The sequence below is a fragment of the Lolium rigidum genome, chromosome 7 (genome assembly GCF_022539505.1).
Source record: "Lolium rigidum isolate FL_2022 chromosome 7, APGP_CSIRO_Lrig_0.1, whole genome shotgun sequence".
NCBI classification, from domain to species: domain Eukaryota; kingdom Viridiplantae; phylum Streptophyta; class Magnoliopsida; order Poales; family Poaceae; genus Lolium; species Lolium rigidum.
This window is the reverse complement of record NC_061514.1, coordinates 156,948,036-156,972,130: the sequence shown is the minus strand read 5'-3', so window position 1 is coordinate 156,972,130 and position 24,095 is coordinate 156,948,036. Positions and strand designations below refer to the sequence as shown.

At 43.4% G+C, this 24,095-nt stretch overlaps 1 protein-coding gene across 1 annotated transcript; it reads right to left on the bottom strand.

Moving 5' to 3' along the window:
• Positions 1–7,590: 7,590 nt before the first annotated feature.
• LOC124669432 (vacuolar protein-sorting-associated protein 11 homolog) lies at positions 7,591–16,584 on the bottom strand. Its single transcript, XM_047206052.1, has 5 exons — positions 16,266–16,584; positions 15,573–15,746; positions 15,124–15,447; positions 12,941–14,719; positions 7,591–8,276 (listed from the first exon to the last, which is right to left on the bottom strand). Exons 1-5 carry the CDS (start codon positions 16,503–16,505, stop codon positions 7,920–7,922), a joined length of 2,874 nt encoding a protein of 957 aa, XP_047062008.1. The 5' UTR covers positions 16,506–16,584; the 3' UTR covers positions 7,591–7,919.
• Between the last annotated feature and the right edge of the window lie 7,511 nt (positions 16,585–24,095).

Sequence of the window (24,095 nt, the reverse complement as noted above, 5' to 3'; positions counted from 1 at the left end):
TAAAACAAAGTAAACATATTACCTATTGTTAAAAAGCATTATAAGTATTATAAAAATATTTGGAATTTCAAAAGAAAGAAAATAGAAATTATAATAACTAACATATCTATTTAAAATATTGTGTATGTTGAAACTATCATTATATTAAAGATCAAAATAGTATTTCTCAAGTAGAATTATTATTTAAGAGGTAATGGCCAAGTTAAAGAAGTTACAAATATCTGCAAACAGAATTGAATTCAAATCTGAATTCAAAATAGAAAATCGAAAACAGAAAAATAAGGAAGAAAAAGGAAACCGAAATAAATGAGGAGAAGTTTACCTGGACCTTACCTGGGCGGCCACCGAGCCCAGCAGCGGCCCAACGCTCGGCCAGGCCAGCACAGAACCAGCCCAAGTACCGCTTCGGGCAGATAAGGTCGAAGACGAAGTCGTCGTCTTCGTCTTCGCAACCGTCGACGCCCTGGAGAGCGCCACGGCGCTGTGAGGTCCACGTCCTGCGTCGTCGCCGCCGATATTGACTGCCAGCGCACGCCAGGAACCCTATAAAATGCGAAGAAGCTCTCAATTCAACCTCTCTTCGTCTCAACCGACAAAAACTCCGAAACCCTAGCTCCCGGACCGCCACCTCTCGCCGCCGTTTGGAGAAACCCCGTGCCTCGCTGTTGACGCCATCATCTCCGCCATACTCTACTTGCTCAACCAGCGGGAGTAATTGAGCCGGAGCGTCCCGAGGCGACCTCACCAAGCTCATCCCCTCCGCTCCCGGCCATTGTCTCCGTCGACGGTGGAATCGCCGTCCGGCCACCTCTGCATCGCCTGAGCCCTCCTACGCGTTCGTGGTGAGCCTCTGCTCCTCGTGGACCACTCCACTCTCTCCCTAGCATCCTATATCGTGCCATCGCCGGAGACCTGCAAGCACCGCCGCTCGGGCTTGCCGTCGAGCAAGCGCCGGCGACCAATAGTGGGCGGCGCCACCACCGTTAGACTCCCCGTGTCGCGTAGAGTCGCACGGAGCAGCGCGCGCTCGTAGGTCGCCGGAGTCTCGCCGCCGTTGCCAATTTCCGCCGGCCACCGTGTCCCAGACATTTCCCCAATTTTGACATTGCTCAATGCCTACGTGGCCACCAACGTGGCCACTGGCCCACCAGTCAGTGACTGTATGGGTGGAGTCCCCGGGTAGTTTTAGCTTTTAATTTTTTAAATTCAAATTCAATAATCTCTGCAACTTTAAATAAATCTAGAAAATTCATAAAAGCTCAGAAAAATACAAATTAGATATCAAAATTCTTAGAAAAGAAAAATCTATCCAATAAAAATATAATATGAAATTTTTATTTGTAATAAAAATTTAAGTATTTAATACTTGTTATTTAAGCATTTTTCTTTAATTCTTAATTGAATTTAAAATTCAATAATTAGGAAGATTTTCTAAATTAAATAAAAACTAGTAAGAAATTAAATAAAACACTAAAACTAATTTTATTTTATCATTATTTTATTAAATCCTTATTAGAAAGATTTAAACCCTGGTTAATAATTACCGTAAATATTAAAATATTTAAAAATAGAAAAAATGCCAAATCCAATAGTTTTTTATTTCAAAATTATTAATAACTTTAACTTTGCAAACAAGTTAATAATTCAAGGATTTTAGGGTAATTAGAAAACCCTAGTTCCATTAGGGAGAAAACTAGAAACCCATCATTTCATGAGAAATCCTAAAACCCTAACTCCATTAGGAAACCTAGCTCCACTATTTTATGTGGAACCCTAAAAACCCTAATCCATTCAAGAACCCTAGGACCACTATTTCTTGTGAACCTTAATTTGCTTCTAACCCAAACCTTAGATTAGAACGTGTGATCATGATACTTTCATAGCTCCACAGTAGCAACTAAACAATTACCAAGTCTTCATAAGATAATAGAGACCTATCTCTAATACATTGGTATTACATGTGTTCATGCCTAGATGATCATATAAGACCAACTCTAGTTCCTATCTTCTGAGACACCAACCTCTAATCATCCTTACTTAGCATCACACCATGGTGATGAACCCTAGCTAATAGCAACCATACCTATTATTTTGCACTACATACCCCTGTTCCACTAAACCCTACTAGTGTTGGATACTTATGAACCATCCTATTTAGGAACCAACCATTCTTTACTTAGGGAAATAAATAGCAAACCCAAACAACCTCAACCCAATTGATATACTTCTTATTACTTAAGAAGTATGTTCTTCAAAAGTTATTCTTTTGAAGTAAATAAGGAGTATCCATCAAACCATACTTAATAGGATCCATAAACCCTAGTCAGCTATCATCAGCAAGGTATACCAACCTTGATACCACCTATGTATAGTGATTTGCTTAGATGTGCTTCACTAAAATCTTATAATCTCTAGTTGTAGATGAATCCAACATTGTTGTGATCCATCTAATCCCTACTCCAGAAACCAATTGGAACCATAGAAAACCATATAACCCCACAAACCTAATTGTCATACTTGTTCTTTATTAAAGAACATGTTCTTCAAAAGTTATTCTTTTGAATTATATAATAAGTAATCATCAACCATGCACTATAGGACTTAAAATTGACAACTTCTCTTTACTTATTATACAACTACTATCCCTTGGTATGTATGATTATCACTATGCATTTTACCACTTGCTTATGATTCTAAAACAACACAACCCTGAATAAGAACCTTGTTTGTGAATCACTCTAAAAGTGCAACACACCCTGAACTAATCATTACCACACACTAATCCTAAATCATCGGGGTTAGGTCACGCGTAGAGCGATTGCATCTCATACTTATGCATTATTGCATCCTTGCCAATCTTTTAAACATCGTCCTTACCGGACGATGATGCTATTTCAGAATTTGGAGTTATTGCGTATCGAAGACTTTGCCTGCATAATCTTGCAGTCAAGAAAGGCAAGTTCATCGCTTGCTCATGTCATTTGAGTATTTTTATCAAATTACTTGCAAAGTACTATGTTTATCACTATTGCATAAAAAGCAAAACCACTATTTTCATAACTATGAATATGACTAAGTGGTGGGCAATGGAACCATGGATTGTGTTGATATGGTGGAGGTTCCATTGCAAGGGTTTATATCCATCTAGGATTAAACAACAAATGTCGTCCAGTGATTCTTGTGTCGTAATACCCGTGTTAACCATAAGATCTGGAGTGGGACGGAATAGTCAATCGTATTTCCACCTCTTGTACATCAACGGACGCGCTTTACCGTAGACACTCGTCATCTGCCGGGGGCAAGCGGTAGGCTAGGGAAGCCAAAAGTTCCCCACGGCTTTGTCCGTAGTACACTTGTTGCCCGAAGAGCAAGCGGTAGGCTGGGGAAGCCAAAAGTTCCCCACGGTATTGCGGTCTATGAGGGGTTGCATCTACCGGCGAAGGAGTTTGGTTCGATCCCAGATTGTTGTCGTGGTCGGGGTCCATCCTTAATTGGTGTAAGAGGACCGGCGAGGACCCAGGGTCGGGGATGCAACAAAGGGTGGGTGTGCGAGGTAGCGGAGGAATATGATTGGCTATGACCTTATACCGGGCCTCACACCAAATGAAGTGTGGACGAGAACTAGACTCGGTTGGCACCAAGGTTAAGATCTCTGCAGAGTGTAATGAATCGTGACCTGTCACTCCCTGTTCCGGGATTTGAAACTGCGAACGCTGCCGGAAAGGAACTCCATGAAGTTCTAGTAAACCGGTGAAGGCTGACGGATATAGTTCTTCTGAATAAAAGCAACCTTTTGAAGAAATGGTTATGAAAACCTGCATTGGTATTAGACTTTCTGGTCTAATGCCGTAGCTAGTGCATTAAACACCTCTTTCCTACAATGAACTTGTTGAGTACGCTCGTACTCATCCCCTGCTTAGATATGGAGGCCATGAAGGAGGATCTACAGTACAACTCGAAGACCGAGGAGTCAACAACTACTTCAAGGCACAGGAACCTGCCGGAAGAGTCATATACCACATCCACCATGGAGAAAACCTAGATTAAGCAGTAGAAGGGAACTAGCTCCCTAAACCTAGCTCCTATTTAGCTAGAATCTATTCATAACCCCTATAGCTAGTCAAAACCTCTACGAGTAGAGTTAGTGACAAGACTAGTCTATGAGTCGTTCTCCTGGAGTTTATTTGCAGTTTTACCTCATTATAAAGTAGGAGGTTGTGCTGATCTTCTGTAACAGAGTCTGTATGTAATTCTATAGACATGCCTTGGACCCGCATATGTTTCTGTTGTACCACTCTGAGCGATATAATACTAGTGGAACAGTGTTTCATTGGTGTTATATCAGACTTGCATACTACACCATGCGTGGTATGCCGGGTCACCACAGCTGTGTCGTCGAACACGTTGACGATCATCTCGTCGTCCCCCTCGTAGAGGAAGGTGAGCTGGCAGCCGGGCTCGAGGTCGAGGTCACGGGCGAACTTGTCCCACCCCGTGTGCATGTACATCTTGCCCTATCCGTCGAACAGGACCTCCACGGTCCAGCGGCAGAAGTTGCAGCTGGCCTCCCGTAGCTGCAAGTGCGCCGGCTCGACGCTGTCGACGAACTCGGTGAACTTGTCCGGTAGCCACTTGATGGCGAGTGGGTCGTCGTCGATGCGGAGGAGGAAGTCGAAGCAGCGCTCCTCCTGCGAGGACGAGGAGGGCGCAGGCGATGGCGAGCGTGGGGCCGTAGCTGCTCCACCACAGCGGCCCCTGCCCCGGCCACGGGGGCGCCCAGGGCCGCGGCCTCGACCGCCTCGTCGGCCACCAGGACCGGCCATGGACTTCCTCGCGGGCTTGGCTGTGTCGCAGGAACACCTAGGCGGCACTACGGTCGAGCTTTGTGGCGGCTAGGGTTTCTTTGGAGGAGTGGATGAGGAAGAAGAATGCGCGCCCCCTTTATATAGGCTGGCGGCATGCGGTGGCCGCGGTACGCGTGGCGTCGGCAATAACGTGGTTGGCGGAGGTGGGCGGCCGCTCGGCAGCCGAGACATCGTCGCCATTAACGTGGCGCAGAGTGCCGAAGCGACGCAGCTTTGCAGTCGCTGGCGCGTTTGAGAAGACGCATCGACGCAGGGTCGCTGCCAGGCGGGCCCGCCGAAACGTCCGCCAGACACGAGCGAACATCCGGAACGCATCCGAGGCGCATATTTGGGCCAGGTTTGCGTCTCCGCGGACGGCCCGATCACTTTGCGTCGCCCGCTGGAACAGACCCCAGACGCATTACCGGTCACGGCGGACGAAAACGGTCGCTCAGCGACCGTTTGAATCGCGCCGCTGGAGATGAACAGTTCCTATGTCTATGTACTGCTCGACTCGACGCGACGGGACGCGGCCGGGGAGGGAGCAAGCGCCTCTGAAGGTGAGCTGTCTCCGTGGTGCGCCGCATATGATTGGGGCTTGTCGTGCCCTGCTAACGTACTACGGAGTACTCGTAAACGTACGCACGCACGCCGTGAGCTGACGTGAAACGACGGGTTGGTGGCCGGTACTGGGCTCCAAGGTGCGTACCTCACCACCTGCGCCGGATTTTCGAAACCGATGGCCGGGAAAATGGACGTCGAAGCTCTGAGCACATGCGCAATGGCAGCCGCCGATCGAAGTGCGGAGAGGGTGGAGGAGAGCGACGACCAAACCTTCGGCCGGCGTGTGAGTTCTGGACCACATGTATTAATCTGTCAAAGTTTCAACAAAGTTCTTGGTGAGTATATATCCTCCATGTGCTGTCGTGCTCTTGCTATATCCGGATCACAGGCGACGCAGTAGAATCCCAATCCTGGTTTAAATAACTCCTCGAAATCTTTGACTAGATTATCCTACCTCCAAACGGACGAGCGGAGGACCCGTCCAAGTTTCTACCCGCGTGTCGAGCTAAACAGATCAAAAGACACACATTTCGTGTTTAAAATAGAAGCATCTCCAATAAATAATGTATAATATGGCATCTAAAAGAGGTCTACTATAATTTTTACATCACCTTCTTGGCTTTGGCTTTACAAGATGATGTAAAATAGGGCAGTTGTGCTACACTAGATGATAGGGCACGGCTGACGCCCAACACTTCATGATTTTGACTATGAAAAAGTAAAAATATATGAACTGACACACAAATGTGACAAACAACACGACCACTTTTGGCATTCCATGGAAATTGAGCCCCATCGATGAAGAATAGAAGCCTCCCCTTGTCCGTTCGCACTTTTCTTGCAAGCATCGAAGAACTCATTCATCCTCCTCCAGTAGGCATCCTTGGGATGTTCGGTGCCGACGGCCAGGTCTAGGCCGATCTTCTCCAAGCGGTGCAAATCAAAATGTATCTGGCCTCGGTGTAGTTTGCCTTCTTATCTAGCAAAGCATGCCCTCTTGGTTCTCTACCTCATAATGTGGCCATGGAGTATCAAATTGAGATGAGACATTCATAGTGTGCAAAAATGCATCATCATCAACACTACAGAGATCACATATGTGGAACAAACACAATCAATCAACATTGCGCATGTCAAGCATGGCTAACAAAATAAATAAATAAATAAACAAAAGGGGGCCTGGCGGCAAGTTTTCTTACCCTTGAGTCATCTCATCATACACGTTGTGCACATGTATCGTTGAATAGCTCGGGCGTGGTGGTAGCTGCGGTGACCATCGGGCGGGTGGAATCGGCGACGGGAGGCGTAGGGAGGGTGGCGCGGGCTACATCGGCCTCGTCCATGGCGGTCCGATCACCATGCAGGGAGTTGTGCAGGGGCGGGATTTGTTTTACATCACCTGGATCAAAAATGGGCTACCCTAAAAAAAATTACAACACCTGTTAGAGAAGATTGTTTGAACTCATGTGATGTACAAGTTAGGTTTTACATGGCCTGTTCTATTATATATCATCTATTAGAGATACTCTTAGTGGAAATCTCTTTTTAAACCCATGGTACGGTCTAATGTAAAGCTTGAACGTCCACGCTGGTGATCCTGTGTACACATATTATTGGACACGCCACCTACTACCACAAATACACATGCATGATCGTAGATGATAGATCTCTACCATTCCCCCTGTCGCGTTCTGTAGCACTTATTTCCGTGGATGCAATGTATCCATTCCCGTGCAACATCTCCACGTTCTCTGGGGCCAGCAGTAGTTGAGAAGCTTGCAGGTGGTTCAAATGAATCATGCAAGGAATCAGCTTTGAGACACCACCTTCAAATGAGTGCCCAGATTTCGCATGGCAATTATGTCAAATGAAAGGCAAATCCACAAATGGTACTACAAACTAAAAAAGTCAGTTATCCTCAATAATCCCAACGGAATAAGAACCAAATGTATATGCTCAACAAAAATATTTTATCTTGCGCATAATACCACAGCACTTGAACCTGCAGTATTAGGAGAGAGCTAAAACTGTACCAGATCACAGTTTGTACTACAGAACAACATTTTGTTTACGCAAATAAGGATGGTGAACTATGGGACAAATACACGAGAAGGAAGCTGTACTTCTTTCTAGTTTAGCAAAAGACCACAAAATGTTGTACAAATAGATAATACTATAGCACTTAAAAATTGTGTTTCATAAGAAACTTTTATGTCCAATATAAGGGCACACAACCAAACTCAAATGCTGGAAGTTCCTCACTCGGGGCAGCCTTCTCCAGCACCCAGCAAAAAAGGGCGGCTGGAACAAGTATTTACAATGCCATTGTACAACAAAATTTAGAGCATGGATCAAAAGGCTAGAGAGCACAACTGAGTACATGAGGGAGGCTCAGCATCACAGATGACGCCGTGGCGCAGGCTATGATTGACGGAGACCGTAAGAACACTCAAATGGGAACAAATACGATATATATGCTGTACAACGCAAAACAGTGGCAGTAACTCTCCCCTACGAGGCATTTTCAGGTGGAATGGTTGTTTTGCTGACTACGCCCTTGCTAAAATAGTCTGCTACCACAGAAAAGCCGTCCTTTGAACCCCTCAGCTGCCTGAAAAACAGATCGTGATCCCTGGCATTTAGTTCTAGCTTCTGCTTTGCCTCCATAACTGATCTATATTCAGCAGCACATTCCGGGCATTCTTTCTCGTTGTCCCCAAGGCAGCGAAGATGGAACGAGTGCATGCACATGAAATGGACAGCAGGAAGATCAAGGGTGAAGGTGCACGCCGTACACTTGCTTAGCTGAAAAACCTTTGCGTTTGTCTTGAGGTCTTCTGTCTCCCTTCTCATCAATTCTGTCTCTTCCTGTATAAGCAAAAAATAAAATCATAAGCTTACTTGAAGAAGTTACTGTGATCACCAAATATGATACTGGACTACCAGGCACCAGCATGATAAAAAAGCATGTGATTCTGTTCGAGGTGTCTGTAACATGAAAGATACTTTGATAACTCCAGCTTCAAAATTTTCATTGCTAGCATGAAAGTGAAGTTCCTTACATGGTACACTCCCAAACTGAAGACAAACATGGTTCTTTTGTTAACCTCTCCGATTATGTTGTGTGCATGATAATTATGTTTAATTCAAAATACTATTATTTCTAAAGTGGTATGAAGATTCATGGGGCGTGGTATGCAAAAGTCAATTGTTGAATGTCAGTAAACTAGGACTAAATGGTTTGCTACACGTCCTTCTCTTAGCAACAGAAGCTTTGATTTCTATTGAAATCTTGGTTGTAGGTATATCTGTACAAACTTCATCACCCAAAAAGGCAACATGTGAGAGCTGCTGCATGCTATGCTACTAGAACTACAAAAATTCAGTATATCAACAATAAGTCATCTCCACTAGCATAAAAAGACACAGAGCCGGAGATCCAAATGATCTGGACCGTTCATCCACGTGAATCCATTGATCCAAAACCATCCAAAGTTGAGCACCTCAACGCGTTAAGCACAGGTTCCCACTTAGTCGCTAACCCAACCGCTTCGGTCTAAATAAAAAGAACTTGTTCAGCTCTTGCGCCCGAGAGCAAAAAGGGCAATGGCCGTGGCGGCTGTACGCCCTCCCCGCGATGGCGCGACCAACTCCGGCGCCCTCGAGATCCACCCTCTCCGGGTGTAACCGGCTCACCGCTAGGTCCGCTACCCACTACCCCGCACCCCCTCCCCCTCAGTCCTCCATTTCCACCTCGGTCTGCCGCCTCCAAACGCTCCTCGCCCTACCTTCAGACTTCACGCGTCGCCACGCCTTTTCCGCCCGAACCATGTCGCCGCAAAGAGCCGCCGCCACGGTCCTTCTTGGAGGATGCAACCGCCACCGCCGCCATGGAGGACGCAAGTGCCACCGCCGCCAAGGAGGACTGAAGACGTGAGTTACATACTTTTTCAATTGAACTTGTTAACAGGAAGCTATTTTCGGGGCTGTTGTAGATATCCTTCAGATTAGCAACATTGAATTTGCCAATGGGGAAAAAGGTGATCCTCAGTTCTGAAAGATGAAAAATCGAAGTTCCATCTTCACACAGCTGCTGAACTTCTTATGTAACTACTTTGTGCTTGTTCCAATGAGTGTCGACACCTACCGTATGTCATGTGTGATCCTGGTGCCTTGACATATGCTCTTTGTAACCGAGTCATGATAACACCAGAGGAGGTTATAAAATGTAGTCGTGATGCTTACAGTGCAACTATCAGCATGGTGAAGTGTTTTCTTCACCACAATACTGAACCATACGACTTAATTTTTTTTTATCACAGGACAACCTGAACTGCCGAGCAAAGATTGAGAAGAAGCATAATTGCGGATTGGGTAAAGACCAGTCAGCAACTAGCTTGTGTTAGTGCAACTTTTCACTGTTTTCTGTAACAGAAGTGTCACCTAATCATTTTCCCTACCATGTTCATTCGTATGTGACTGCAACCAGATTGATACAAAATAGTATCTGCTATTGATATATGAAATGCCAACCAGATTGTTATGATACAGACTATTTTTTTGTTTCCACGAAACTGGTAGAAGAAAAGATTAAGTATGCTCTCTGAATTTTCTTCATCCCTGTTGTTTTTTGTGTGTCATTTCTGATACACAATGTTCTCCATCGAATATGTTCAGTTAGTGCAAGAATTTTACTCTTATTACAACCCTTTATTATAATCAATATCACTCTTATTTTCTGCATGACCAGGTGTATTGTCTTCAAATCACTGTAGAGGTTGAAGTAATATGGATTTTTACATATTTCAAGAATACAAATGTGCAAATCTCAGTTTGGCCAAACCAATTAACAGGACAGGGATGGAGAAATTCAGAGTGCATACTTAATTATAGAAAATTATAACTTGTACTGATTTATGGGTTGAGGATTTCCTCTTGTGTGCCAGATGCAGCTGATATGGCTGCAAGCTCCGTGGGGGGTGATCATCCACCTGAAGGAATCAATGTGGGACCCAAAAAACGAAGTGGACAGGGCTGGTAGACTATTCAATGAGAAGAAATAAGAGCACTGGAAGGAATCTGCAGCTCTCAATGTTAATGTGGATTTACCATAATCCTCTACCGTCGTGTTTCACTTGGTAAGAACACCTATATGGTAAAATGATGCAGCATGTAATCAAGATTTATTTAGCAGGAAACTATTTCATTAGTTTTTGCATCTTATTATACGGAATTACAAAAATTAAACTTTTTTGGATGATTTCTTATTTAGCATCTCATGTTGACATGAAAATAATATACTAGCACAAGGACAGCTCGTTATGTTGGTTAGTGCAAATGAGAGATGACTCCTTGTTTAGCATCCAAGGCTTGTATCTATTCTGCCTGCAGAGTCACAACAGTTACAACTGACTTTGCTCAGGTATTCAATATATTTGAAATCACAGTGTAAAGATCAAGTTTAGAATTAACACAATTGTTTTCGCATTACCTACTTGTCAAACCTTACTGTGTTCTCTACAACATATGCTTTAATCTCTTCGATAGATAATTGGTGTATTTTGTTGTGAGATATACCTCCCTTCTGATAAAGGTGTGTATTATGTGTAGACATATTTTACAATTATCTGGCTACCTAAAGTCCCATGTAAAATATTTCAAGTTGTCTGTATGAGCTAGAAATTAGGGGTGTGAAATTTCAAACATTCAATAATGTTATCTTGTATTTGATAAAAAGTTATCGTATCTTTTTTGCTAGACGTGTTGCACGTGCACGTCTACTTTTATGCTATAAGGGCTCCAGTACTATCTATTTTTCAGGTGCTTCCTTTTAGCAGCAAACTTTTATAGGACAATATTGATTGAAATATTAAATACTTCCTTCGTTTTTATATATAAGGCCACTAAGTATTCCGTGCCAAAACTTTGACTAACGATTTAATTGATAAAAAATAAGTTAGATAACATCAAAAACATATCATTGGAAACATCTTTCAAATATGAATCCAATGATATGCTTATGGTGACATATAACTCATGTTATGTTGGTCAAATTGTTAGTTAAACTTCTACCTCGGAATGCATTGTGGCCGGAGGGAGTACTCACAATGGGTTTACCGAATATTTCAAAGGTTTCTCTCCTAATTTGCAATGCAGACCTACTGAACACATTCGCTGATGGGCCAGCAATCCGAAAACTATTGCACACAAACAACATAGTGGTTGAAGTAGGTATGCCCAAATATCTCATATGTTTCTGCAGCTACTTTGCGTTTTGATTACACTCAACAATATGCTTGCAACAATTTGCTTTACAAACCATGGTTAAGATGTTTAAGCATGTTTTCTGGTTTGGTACTAGAGTAAAAGAGATACGTGGTCACCTAAAAATAAGAGAAATCTGAAGCTCTGAAGTCATGTCAAGTTTTTTCTCCAAATTGTGCCTATCTATATCCGCTGTGCTTATATGCTTGCTATTTCGGAACAAAGAATGACTTTATGATAACCTGCATCTTTGATTTTATAAATTTGCTGATTTATTGTCTTCATATCTAGAAGGGGAGAATGATTTGCCTTTTGATATGTATTATTTAGCATTTTATTGGCCATGTTAAATACTATTTGCAATGTCCTGTGTTCATTGATTATTAGCACTACTTTAAAAAAAAAAAAAACTCTTCAAATTGCAATCGCTGCCGTCTTCATGTTGCTGGAGCTGACAGCCGGCTAATGACTAACAAAAAGGTCACTGCGTGAGGTCGCCAAGCAGGACTACCCTATTCGCGTCAAGCTTTTAGGATGCATGCTGGTTAGCGAGTGCCTCAATTCCTGGACAACGCTATCACCGTGCACAGCAATCGTGTTCACTGGTCGAAAGGTAAAGCAACAGGAGCGCAATAAGTCCTGGCTGGTGACGATAGATACGACGAAGAGACACCTTGTAACTTTTAGTTGCTTATTCACCTGCAGGCTCAATCATATATGGGCTCAATACTTCACGTGTGATTGTATTCATGCTTCTCTGTCCAGTTCTTTATTTATTGAAAATCTAAACCCACATATTTTAGTTGATTGTTGTTATGTGATTTCATTAGTGGATTGATTACATATGTTGACATGCTTCTGTAATGCACTACAGATATTTGCTATCATGTGTAAAGAGTAATATTAGCTTTAAAATTTGAGTAAGTATTAATATCCCCAATAACATGAATTTTACATTAGTCAATATATGCATTTGCACGTTCATGATTATGTTAATCGAGACGTGCTTGCAGCGCGTGCAACTTTACTAGTCTGAATAAAGTTCCAACAAACTTGTTAGCACAAATAGACGAACGACAAATTCCCTAATAGTTCTGTAACTCAAACCTATTTTGCATTACATAGAAGCGTATAGAGGATTGCTTTCCAGGGTCATAGATTTGCACCAAACCAAGCTATACTAATAAATTTGCCTAAAACTTGTAAAGGCGTTGAGAATAGCAACACAGAATGAAATGCTGCAAAAGTATCAAAATCGAATTACTAACCTGGTACTTGTCAATAGATTTTCTATCATCTTCAATCAGCTTTGATTCTTGCTCAAGTTTGCGAGCAATGTAATCCTTCACAACTGAGAGACTCAAACAAGGGTTTTTCGACAGTGTCTGTAGTACAACAATAGGAGGCAAAATATCCCCCTTCTCAATGTAGGTCAAGACCTCTTTAACCTCCTTGGAGCAATCTTCCCCAAGCTCCCCAAAATACTTCAGCAGATCACCCCAGAGAGATGGATCCCCTCCTTGAGATGAGTCTCCTAGCTTCTTACAGCATGCAATTAAACCTTCATGATCATGCGCTTGCTTGTAGCAACTGATAACCTCTCTGTAGAGTTTTAGCTTCTCATATAGAAATAGCAAACCATCTTTGAATGCATTTGCATTACAAATAATAAGAGCGAGATCAATAGAATACAAAGGTTCTTCCATCTCAGATGTCCAGGCAGACTTGAGCAATGCAAGCCCTTTCCTTTGCCTATCAACAATATCCTTCGCCATTTTAGCATCTTCTTTTCCAAGTTTTGCCTTCTCCCTTGTGCCTGATTTATAGCCGTTTGCAGTATCTTTACCTTTTCTGTCTTTAATGTTCTGATCCTCAAAGCCATTTTCCAGTGACATAGATGGGAAGCTTAAATCTTTTGATATATACAGCTCGAGAAGGGTGTTATGAATTTCTGTTTGAGCAGGGGAGTCTTTCACGGCTTTGATATAGTTTTCTAGAAATTCCATGAGGTATTGTGGGCTGTGCACGAATATGTTTACGAAGTCCATTGGTGAGGGTATCATAAGCAAACGCATGCTATTTGAACCTCTCCTTGTTGTAGGATCTCCAACATCGGTACAAAGTTTCAACAGTATTTCAACTGTTTGAGCAGGTCTATGATCCACAAGAATTTTTCCATATTCTTTTACAGTAAGACCTGCTTGATTTGCCTCTAGGCTGGATATATACTGCAGCGCCTCATTATATCTAGCAAGATCCTCAAGTAAAATCTTCAAATACAGTTCATGCCTCCCAGCCTTTTTGGCCACAAACATTGCGTGTTCATGATATCCCGCTGCACGGCATACTCTTATGGCAGTTTCCACATCAAACTTGATTTCCCCTACCCCATCTTCATCTTTGATAAAATGGTTCAGCTTCTCAACATCCTTCTGTTTGGTATAGCAGTTCAACAGAAGGGTGGTGTGGTCTTTGGATGCTAATCCTCTATCATGCAACTTCTCTAGATAATTTGTCAGGTTGTAGATGCGCTTTGCATCAAGAAACTTCTGTATAACATATGATGGTTCAAGATGACCAATGGTGAGGATATACTGAGACATGGCTTCATCATATTCTTGTTTTCCATACAGATGGTCACCATACTTCCGTAGAACCTCAGCAGTTGAAGCAGGATCAGCCTGCTGACTCTGTACAAGATTGATTGCAACTGTATAAAGATTTTTCTTGAACAGCATGTCAAGCTTACTTTCCATGTCTTTCTCTCCAATGCAAAGTATCCTTTTATCGCTCATTATGAGAATAATATAGCCCCACTCCGTGACCAAATGTGAAACATCCCCCACGGGCATGCTATGCGCAATTAACCGATTCTTAAGATCGTAAACATTAAGGGTATTCTTCCGGCTTCTCTGATCTTCAATAATACAGAGTAAATATCCCCGAAACCAACCTACAAACTTCTTTGAACCATCAAAAGCCCAACAAGGACCTCTGCCATCAACTTCATAGAAATACACTGCTTCAGGTCTACCAACAATCAGATCCTGCAAAGATAATGTAGTAAATTGACCAGGCTGCAGATTGAAAGAACAGCTAAATTTTCCTAGATTTTGTAGCACACATTGTTATGTTTGCTTAGTTAGCTTCAGTGATCAAGGTGGATATGTTGTAGAGTATTTTCAATACCATACTAGCGACGTAAAGGCTGTGCCCTTGCAGAACAAATATGATTCATCAAGGGCCTATTTCAAATCTCACAGATGGGCGAACAAAACATGACATGCTATTTCTGGTACACTGCTGTCTACTTGCAAACTAAAATGGGGCACCTACAGGCCCTAAAGCACACATGATTACCAGCAGACTAATGAACCAAGTCTGTACATTTTTGTGATCTAAAAACCAACAGATGAACAAGCACAAAAAAAAGAAAAGATGCCATACTAACCATGCGGTCACTCATTGCTACAGCATTGACCTCACAACCAATCTGATCAAGTGTTTGCCTCCTTGGTGGTTGATGGTGCAAGCTGAATAAGGTTATGGCACTAGGAGTTACGGCAAAGAGCTGATGTGCCTGCCCCTCAACTCGAAAGCCCAGACCAGTAATAGGTGAACTTGCGCCACCTGAAACAGCCTCGACTTGCAGCGGGAAGCGTGTGATACGCTCGCGTGCAATGTCACCTTTGATGCAGTAAATGGAACCATTGTCCAATCCGATGGCGATCAAAAGAATGGGAGGGGCTTCTTCTAGAACCAAAAATGATGTAATCTGCAGAAGTGAATAAATAAGCCAAGTGGAATAGGATGTTACAGTATGAAGTATATATTCTTTTCTTTTTTTGTAGCAGAAGAGCATAGAATGTGACCTGCAACGGCAGTCACCAAAAAATTTACCTTTGCCTGAGGAAATAGATTAGTGAAGATGCGCAATATCTGAACACAGAAAGGAGTTGTCGAACTTGAACCCTCCTCTTGTACTTTATCAAGGTCGAAAACTTTTAGGCAGATTGCAGATGACTGGGAAGATGCTTGATCATCATCTCCAACGGTGACAAGGACATTCCTTTGCTGCTCATACAAAGACATTAAGTTGTAAATATCCCTTTTACAAACTATGTAGAGATGAGGCATATTAGGAACAGTAAGAGGTACTTGGTACATGCAAGAAATTGGTGGCAAAATGCCAACACTATTTCCTCGGTAAGGAAATTGCAAATAATCAGAATACTATCAGCTGTTGGCAACCCGACTGAAACGAACTAGTACTTCCAAGAATAAACAAGGTATGTGATCTAGATTCTGTAGCCTTGACAAAACATCCACTAAAGGCAGTTTGCTGCCGAAACTTGTAATGATGTCTAGCATTGTTCGGAGCGACAGAGCAAGGCTTATTATTTCATCTGGATTGACGAACTATGGGCCCGAGTAACCATAATTAGCAGTCGATTCCAAGTAAGAAAAAGTTTGTAATCGATCTTTGTCCCCTCGTTATACGGGATCAAGTTCTGCGCCGCACTAACAGCAAATCTATGAGAAGAATTGCACGGTTCCAGATGCGTTTCCTCCTGCGTGTATGTACGTACGTACCTTGAGCTGCTGGAGGAAGAGGACGGATGATGCGTAGGCCTGGAACCCGTAGGAGAGGCGGAAGCCGCGATCGAGGATGCCCACGGTGCCGTCGTCGCAGCCTACCGCGACGCGGCCGCGGCCGCCCGAGCAGCAGGTGACCCGGCCCGCGATCTCGGCTGGCACGGACGGGGCGCCGCCTCCCCCGCCGCGCCCGGCCGCCTTCTCCTCGAAAAACTCGAACTTGCGCCACTGGTACATGCTGGGCGCAGGGGAGGCGGATCGGGAGCGCGCTGCCGGTCAGCTCCGGTGGGGATCGAGCTCCGCGCCGGCCGGCGGAAGGCAGGAAAAGGAGAAACGGCCTTGGATGGACAGATCGGGTCGGGCTCCGCTGCGGGAGGTGACCACACCGACCAGGTTACGACTCGGTTCGGGCCGGAACACGATCAAGGCCTGGGCATTGGGTTTAACCAAACCGATCGGGTATTCAAAGTTTTTCAAACAAACTCGAAACAAAATTCTAAAGAGAGCCAATGATATATATTAGTACTATGGTGTAAAATATCAGTATAAACTACTTCATATTCTAGGCTACACAAAATAATAAATTCTGATAAATTTTATAATAAACAGAGTATAAAATTTGTCACATTTTATCAATTTCGTGTAGCCTAAAATACAAATTAGTTTGCATTAATATTTTACACCATTTAGCATACCTCATTGGCTACCTCTATAATCTGGTTTTAAATTTTTCTAGAACTTTGAAATACGACTTTTAACTTTTTGGAAATAAAGAGCTATATGTAGCTCGGCCTCCGAAACGCCACACTCTATTTCATGTTTTACTGTTCGGTTTTGAAAAAATGATGTCGGTCCTCTGAAAATCGACTAACCGGGAATTTCGATCACAAAAAATCCGCTCGGTCCTTGGTATTAACCGAGGAGAACCGATGCTGAGTACCACCGCACTAGAAAATGGATTTCAGAGAGAGTCGATGTCATTGCAGGAGACTTTGGTGGCTAGGGTTGAGCACACATAGTTTTATGGTTTAGCTGGTTTGTGCTTTGTTCAATTTGTTTAACTAGGATATGATTTCTGAAGGGAAATGAGCTACCCCCACCATTCGCCATCTCCTCGAACCTACCAGGTGGACTCCGCAGTACTAGTCACATGTCATTTGTTCGAAGTAGTCTTGAGATAGAGATGGTGTGACTCGCGAGAATCGAATTGGGGAGGATGGATAGGGTCTAGAGGAGAGTGATAAGCCTCGAAGGGAGAAGGGTCTCCTAGGAGGCATCCTGTAGTTGCCTATTCGACGGTACCTCGGAGAAGGGATCCTCCTGAGGGGGAGAAGAAGTATGGGCCAACGGGCGGAGAGTCCTCGGGACGGTGGTACACGATTTACCTAGCTTTGGAACACTAGCACTATACTGCTGCTTGTCTGGAATTATCTGGACGCTTTCGCGTTGTTACAATGAGTTGTGATTGTCCCTCTAGGGCTCCCGGGATCCGGCTTATAAAGACGTCGGGATCTAGGGTTTACACGGAGAGTCCTAGCCGGAATACAAGTCACCTAACTACGGAATATTACATTGCCGTGCACGTCAAGGATCCGCCTTCCGTTATACGTCGTACTGGATCCGGCTACCCCTAATGGGCCAGGCCGCATCTGACTTCCAGAGTTGGTCGGTGGATCCGGCTCCTCGTTCCTGGGCTGGACTTCATCCATCTTGATCTACAGCAACTGGGCCGTCCGATGGGCCATACGCCACCATCACCATCTATGGGCCACCCAGGTTTACCAGATCTAGACACTGTCGATGATACCCCATGAAGTATACCCACAACACATCCAATAGTTGCCCGAGAGTAGCCATGGTGGCGCACGATCGACTAGCGAGTAGGAATACAGAGACTTGGATTTGGAAGAGACGGGGAGTGGATTGCGGACGGACGGTCACGGAGATCGTGAGATCGCGTGCGTGGTTCATACTTGAGGGTTCATGTACCTAGTTACTTTATGCAGAGAAGCGGTGACAATACAGTTAGTATATTTTTCACCTATAGTTTAGGTGCTAACCTGGTACTGATGCATCGACGTTTGAGAAACGGTTTGAAACAAACGAAAAATGATCTCGACTTAATCTCTAGCGCGTATGCATAAACTCCCCATTGTAGGTGGCATTAAGAGACAAGGCTACATCGTGCTTTAGTGAGCTAGTAGCTTGGCCATGACTAATGCTAGGTTTGGCCTTTTACGTAATTTAGGCTATCCAAGGGTTAAAACCAAAATTTCTAATTTTAATTTTGTTTTCTAGATTAACTGACCAAATTAGGCATACAAATTCTCGGTTTTGGTTTAATGGGTTCGGTCTCGGTCTTTCGATTCGAGTGATCGGTTCTCAATTAATATGCGCACCCGCGACATAGGAGTAGTGGGGCCTAGCAGACTGCAGCCGATGTCCATAATTGTTCGATCATCAACCGTTTTCCATTTGAATTTGATTGTTAGCTCTATATATAAACACCATAGAGTCTAGACTCCCTTATATTTTCAAAGAAGACGGAAAAAATCTCGAAAGAAAATAAGTGCAGAGATACCATGCCAAGTTTAAACCAAACTTGCTTAAATTTTTGGCTCATCGATACAATCTTTTTTGTTTCTTAAGCTACAAGTTGAAGAATATAATTATCTTGTATGAGAACTTTTATCATATGAAATTTGCCTGATCCTATAGTCCAAAGGATGAAAATAATTCCTTTTCCCATGTTCTCGTCCAAATAAATTACATAGGAAAAGGAGGAGACCAGAGAATGAAAATACTATCTAGTGTCGAGGACTCAAATTCATGGAAGTGACCCTAAGCACATCCATAACTGATAGTCTAGCGGACTTAGAGTGAACTTCGTGGCACATAACATCAAATTAAATCTCCCATGCTCTCATCATGAAGTTTGGAAGCATGTAAGATAATCGAGTGGTGCCATGGAGTTTGTTTATGCCATTGTCTTGTCCAAGATCACTGGCGCAAATTCTGATGCCGCCTAATCATATGTGGTACTTCGTGTACATATATAGTGAGTGATCTGTCATACTATGTGGCCGACTGCAACTTGGGTCTACTCCTTGCTTCTCTTCTGGTTAGTGTTGATGTTTGTGAATAACGACACAAGCTATTCCGCCTCTTCTTAAATAGCAAGTCCCCATCATGTGGTGTACCAACCGAGCGATGGATTCTTCGATGCACTTTAGTATTGTCCATGAGTGAGTATCCCTTCTTCATTGAAGTAGCTCCTTAGCAAACATTATGATCATTGGATTTTGATCAGGCTAGGTTAGAAGGAAATGTCTCAACAAACTCAGCTTGTTAGGAACTTAGGATCTAGTATCCGTGCAATCTCGGTCCTCAGAGGAGAGGGAAACTTGAAGGCCACTATAATGTTTTACCATGACCCGTCTAACTATTCTAAATCTATGGCATGTAAAGTTGTGGAAACTTTTGATTATTGATAAGAAAGGCAAGTGCTTTTTTGTACTACCACTGATTGTCATGAGTGACCTCGCCTTTGGACCGTCTTGCAGCATGAAATGCATTATAGGTGTATTTTGTTTCCCTCATACCACGATCCTCACGAGAGCGAAATAGGTTCGCATGGGAGGAACATAACTTTGTTGCCCCGCTACGTGTGCGAATCCAAATCGTCTGAAGGGATACTCACTCATCACGGTGTAGGAAAACATGTTCCAGATGATGATATGGTTTTGCTCACACCTCAGCGCATGCTTAGCAAGCTAGGTCAGGAAGAGAGTACAACTTTAGTTTGACATGAGCGATCAAGCAGCGGCCTAGCTACACGGATTTGTTCTTGGCTATATTCCTCCCATCATGGCTGAATCAGGAGTTATAACTCTTTATTAAATAACAGTTTTATCATGTATTTGAACCCTTTTCAAAGCAATACCATAATTTTTACCCTCTCTCATTTTTAGAAAAAAGGACGGAATCACTTTCTTCAATACGAAAATAAGCAGAGTTCTAGAGATACTTAGTTTTCAAACCTGCAATATTTGTTAGAGCCAAACACCACAAACTATTTTAGATTATAGTATTTTTTTAGAAACCATAGTATTATGACAAAACTTTAAAAATACTAGACTGCCAAACACACCCTAACTCTTCAATATAAAATTTGTTCGCACGAAGTCTGTACACATGATTTCTTTGGGAGCTCGAGACTCTAACATTATTTTTACATTAATCTTTTAAAGGATATGTGATTTCCTCCTGTGTAGACTTGTCATTCTACCCTTCGTGAAATCAATTGTTTTCCGCAGCATTCGTTGTCCACGTATTTTTTTTGTCTTTTTTGTCTTTCATCTCCCACACGAATTTCCTTAGTAAGGTTTATGTCTCTTGTGTGTATTATGTTGCATCAATAATTTAGATTAATGTTCGCATCAATATGTTCTTTTATCCGTGCTATTGGTTTGTGAAGATGCATGGGTTTGGCATTTCTAAGTTTTTTCTTGCTATAGAAAAACAGCCGCGTGGAGGTTAGCATTGGATGGTTGACGAGTGTCCTAGCCATTTGGATTTCATCGCTAGCTCTGTATAAACATAGGCTTTAGACAGCGGACAGGTTAGAAAGGAGAGGGATGGAATACCCGACGGTATGGACCTTGTGCTGCCAGGAACCGGATATGGCAAATCACATCACCCTCCAGTGTTCCTACGCTCAGCAAGTGTGGTTCAATATCCTCCTGCAGTACCGACTACATCGCTTTACTCCCAACGCAAATGTAGAGATGGCTCTATGGAGGACAGATTTGTCAGAGGCAGTTCCACGCAAGAAGAGAAAGGATGTCAATGCACTAGTCACGTTGGTATCTAGGAGCCTTTGACTCGAGAGGAACAACATGATTTTTGACAAGTTCGCTATCATACCTATGGAGGTATGCAAGAAGATCAAGGCGGAGTTTCAACAGTGGAAGAGGTCAAGAGGGCTCACCTTTGTGGATCGGTAGGAGAGATCGAGCAGTGGTTTTCATTCATGTTCTTAGTGGAGTGGAGTAAGTGTGAAATCTGGCCGTGCGTGGCTAGTTTTCGCCTTCTAGTCTTGTAAAATCACTTCTTTCTACCTTAATATTGAAGACACGCAAGTCTCATGTGTGTTCTTGAAAAAAAAATAGAGTTTGGAATCCTTTATATTTTCAAAGGAGACATAAAATCTTCAAAAAAGTGCAGATATACCATACCAAAAGTTCAATTCTAGATTTGATTCACAACTCGACAAAGTGATAAAAAAAGGCAATTTCGCAACCATCATTACCTAATTTAAATCAAATTCTCCTAAATTTTGGCTCTTTGGTGCGATCATCTTTTGTCACTCGAACTACAAGTCGTAGAATAAGGATATGGAATTTTGTAATAAGCAAACATGTGTTGTAGACTTGTAGTATCTATGTATAATTAACTTATGTGATAATTTCTATCATATTAAATTTGTCTGGTCTATACTCCAAAGGATATAAATAATGTTTTTCCTATATTATTGTCAAAATCAAATACAAAGATATTAGAATTATAGTCTTGCAGACTGATGGAAGTTCGCCAAAGCACAGATGTAATTAATAGTCTAGCAGACTCAGAGTGAACTTCATGACGCCTAACATCAAAACAAATATCTCATGCTCCTATGCACGACGTAGGAAGGATGCAAGCTATTCTGGTGGTGTCATGAAGTTTGTTTATGCCATCGTGGCGCCCAAGATCTCCTGCGCAAATTCGTATGCCTCCTAATCCCATGTACTAGTACTTTCGTGTACATATGGTGTGACATATATGCGATTCGTCATGCCATGTGGCGATCTGCCACTTGACTCTACCCTTGCTTCTCGGGGGTGGGGGAGTGATGCTTATGAATAACGATACAAGCTATTCTGGTGCTATTATGTCTCTTTTTAAATAGGAAGTCTGGTGCAGCACGCTTTTTCTTGAGGCATACCAACCATGTGATGGATGGATGCATGCACTTAAGTAGGCTATTTGCACAAAAATAACCCAAAAGTGAAAGAAAAGCACAGACTAACCCTCCGGCGAAACTATTTCACCAATCTAACCCTTTTGTGTGGCGCCCCTCCCACGGGCGCCACACATGCCCATGTGGCTCCCTCCCCGCCGGCGCCACTGTCCCAGCCCGACGTGGCCCCATCGACGCTGAGCCGGTGCGCCCGTCCGACGTGGCGAGCATGTGTGGCGCCCCTCCCAACGGCGCCACACATGCACTTGGAATCCCCCAAAACATACTGTGGGACAAATCCTCTGGGACTTAGTCGTTTTGCGAGGCTCGATGTGTGGCGCCGATGCCACGGGCGCCACACTAGCCTGTGTGGCGCCGATGCCACGGGCGCCACACATCCACTTAAGTGTGGCGCCCGCGCCCAGCCCGACCCAGCCAGTTCTTCTCTCTGTTTCTTCTCTTCTCCCAGGAAACCGCCGCCGCCGCCCGACTCCCCTTCGTCCCCCCCCCACCAAATCGACCAAGGATTCGTCAGATCTATCCGGGCAAGTCCTTCCTCCTCCATTCCTCAAGGTATTCCCCTTCGATTCCCTCTGATTCGTCCACTATTGTTGGTGGATTTGGTAGATTTGGGTATGAACCCTAGACATGGAAATTCATGTTGGTGGATTTACATATGAACCATTGATATGTTAGTGCATTTGGCTCTGAACCTAGCAAGATTTGGATATGTTGGTGGATTTGGATATGAACCCTAGATTTGGTGGAACCCTAGATATGAAATTTTACATGTATGTGTTGAAATGGCTATGTATGTGTTGAAATGGCTATGTATGTGTTGAAATGGCTATGAACCCTAGATTTGGCTATGTAGATATAAAATGGCTATGTAAGTGTTGAATGTGTATGTGTAGGAACCCTAGATATGTTAGTGGATTTGGATATGAACCCTAGATTTGGATATGTTGGTGGATTTGGATATGAACCCTAGATTTGGCTATGTAGATATAAAATGGCTATGTATGTGTTCAAATTCTATGTATGTATGTCTTGAAATGTCTACTATTTGTGATGGAATAACTCATATTTGAACCAAATATTTGTTGGAACCCTAGATATGAATGTATGTGTGTATGTATGGAACTCTCATGTATTTGGATATGAACTCTCATGTATGTGTTGCTCATTTTTGTTAGTGGAATGACTCATAATATGGTTGTGTAAACATGTAGGATGGTGTGGCTTCGGATGAAGAGTACGACAGGGAGCACCGGGCTGTTCATATGACGGAGAGGGGAACGGATCTTCACCCTTTGAAGATTCGTTACCATGGCACACCGGATATACCTTATGACGAGAGGTACACGGAGTTCATCCGGCCTACCGGTCTTATGCCGTTCATATCCCTTGTAAGCCGTGGGGGGCACACATGAACCCCTCGGCACTCACCGCCCTTGTCGACCGGTGGAGGCCGGAGACTCACACCTTCCACTTGAGGGCCGGCGAGATGGCCCCTACTCGCAGGATGTTTCCATGATCCTTGCACTACCTATTCGGGGCGAGCCACCGTGTATGAACACAGCTTCCGATGGGTGGCGCCAACGGATGGAGGGGCTTATTGGCGGGGCTCCTCCGGCGCCAGCAAATCCAAAGGAGAGAGTTCCCGCCGGCGCTTCTTTCTCTTGGATCAGAACTAACTTTGCAGAATGCCCCATAGAGGCCGACGAGGACACTCGGAGGACGTACGCCCGCGTGTACTTATGGTACATGATTTCCGGGACTCTCTTTCACGACGGTGGGGGTAAGCTGGCCCATTGGTGTTGGCT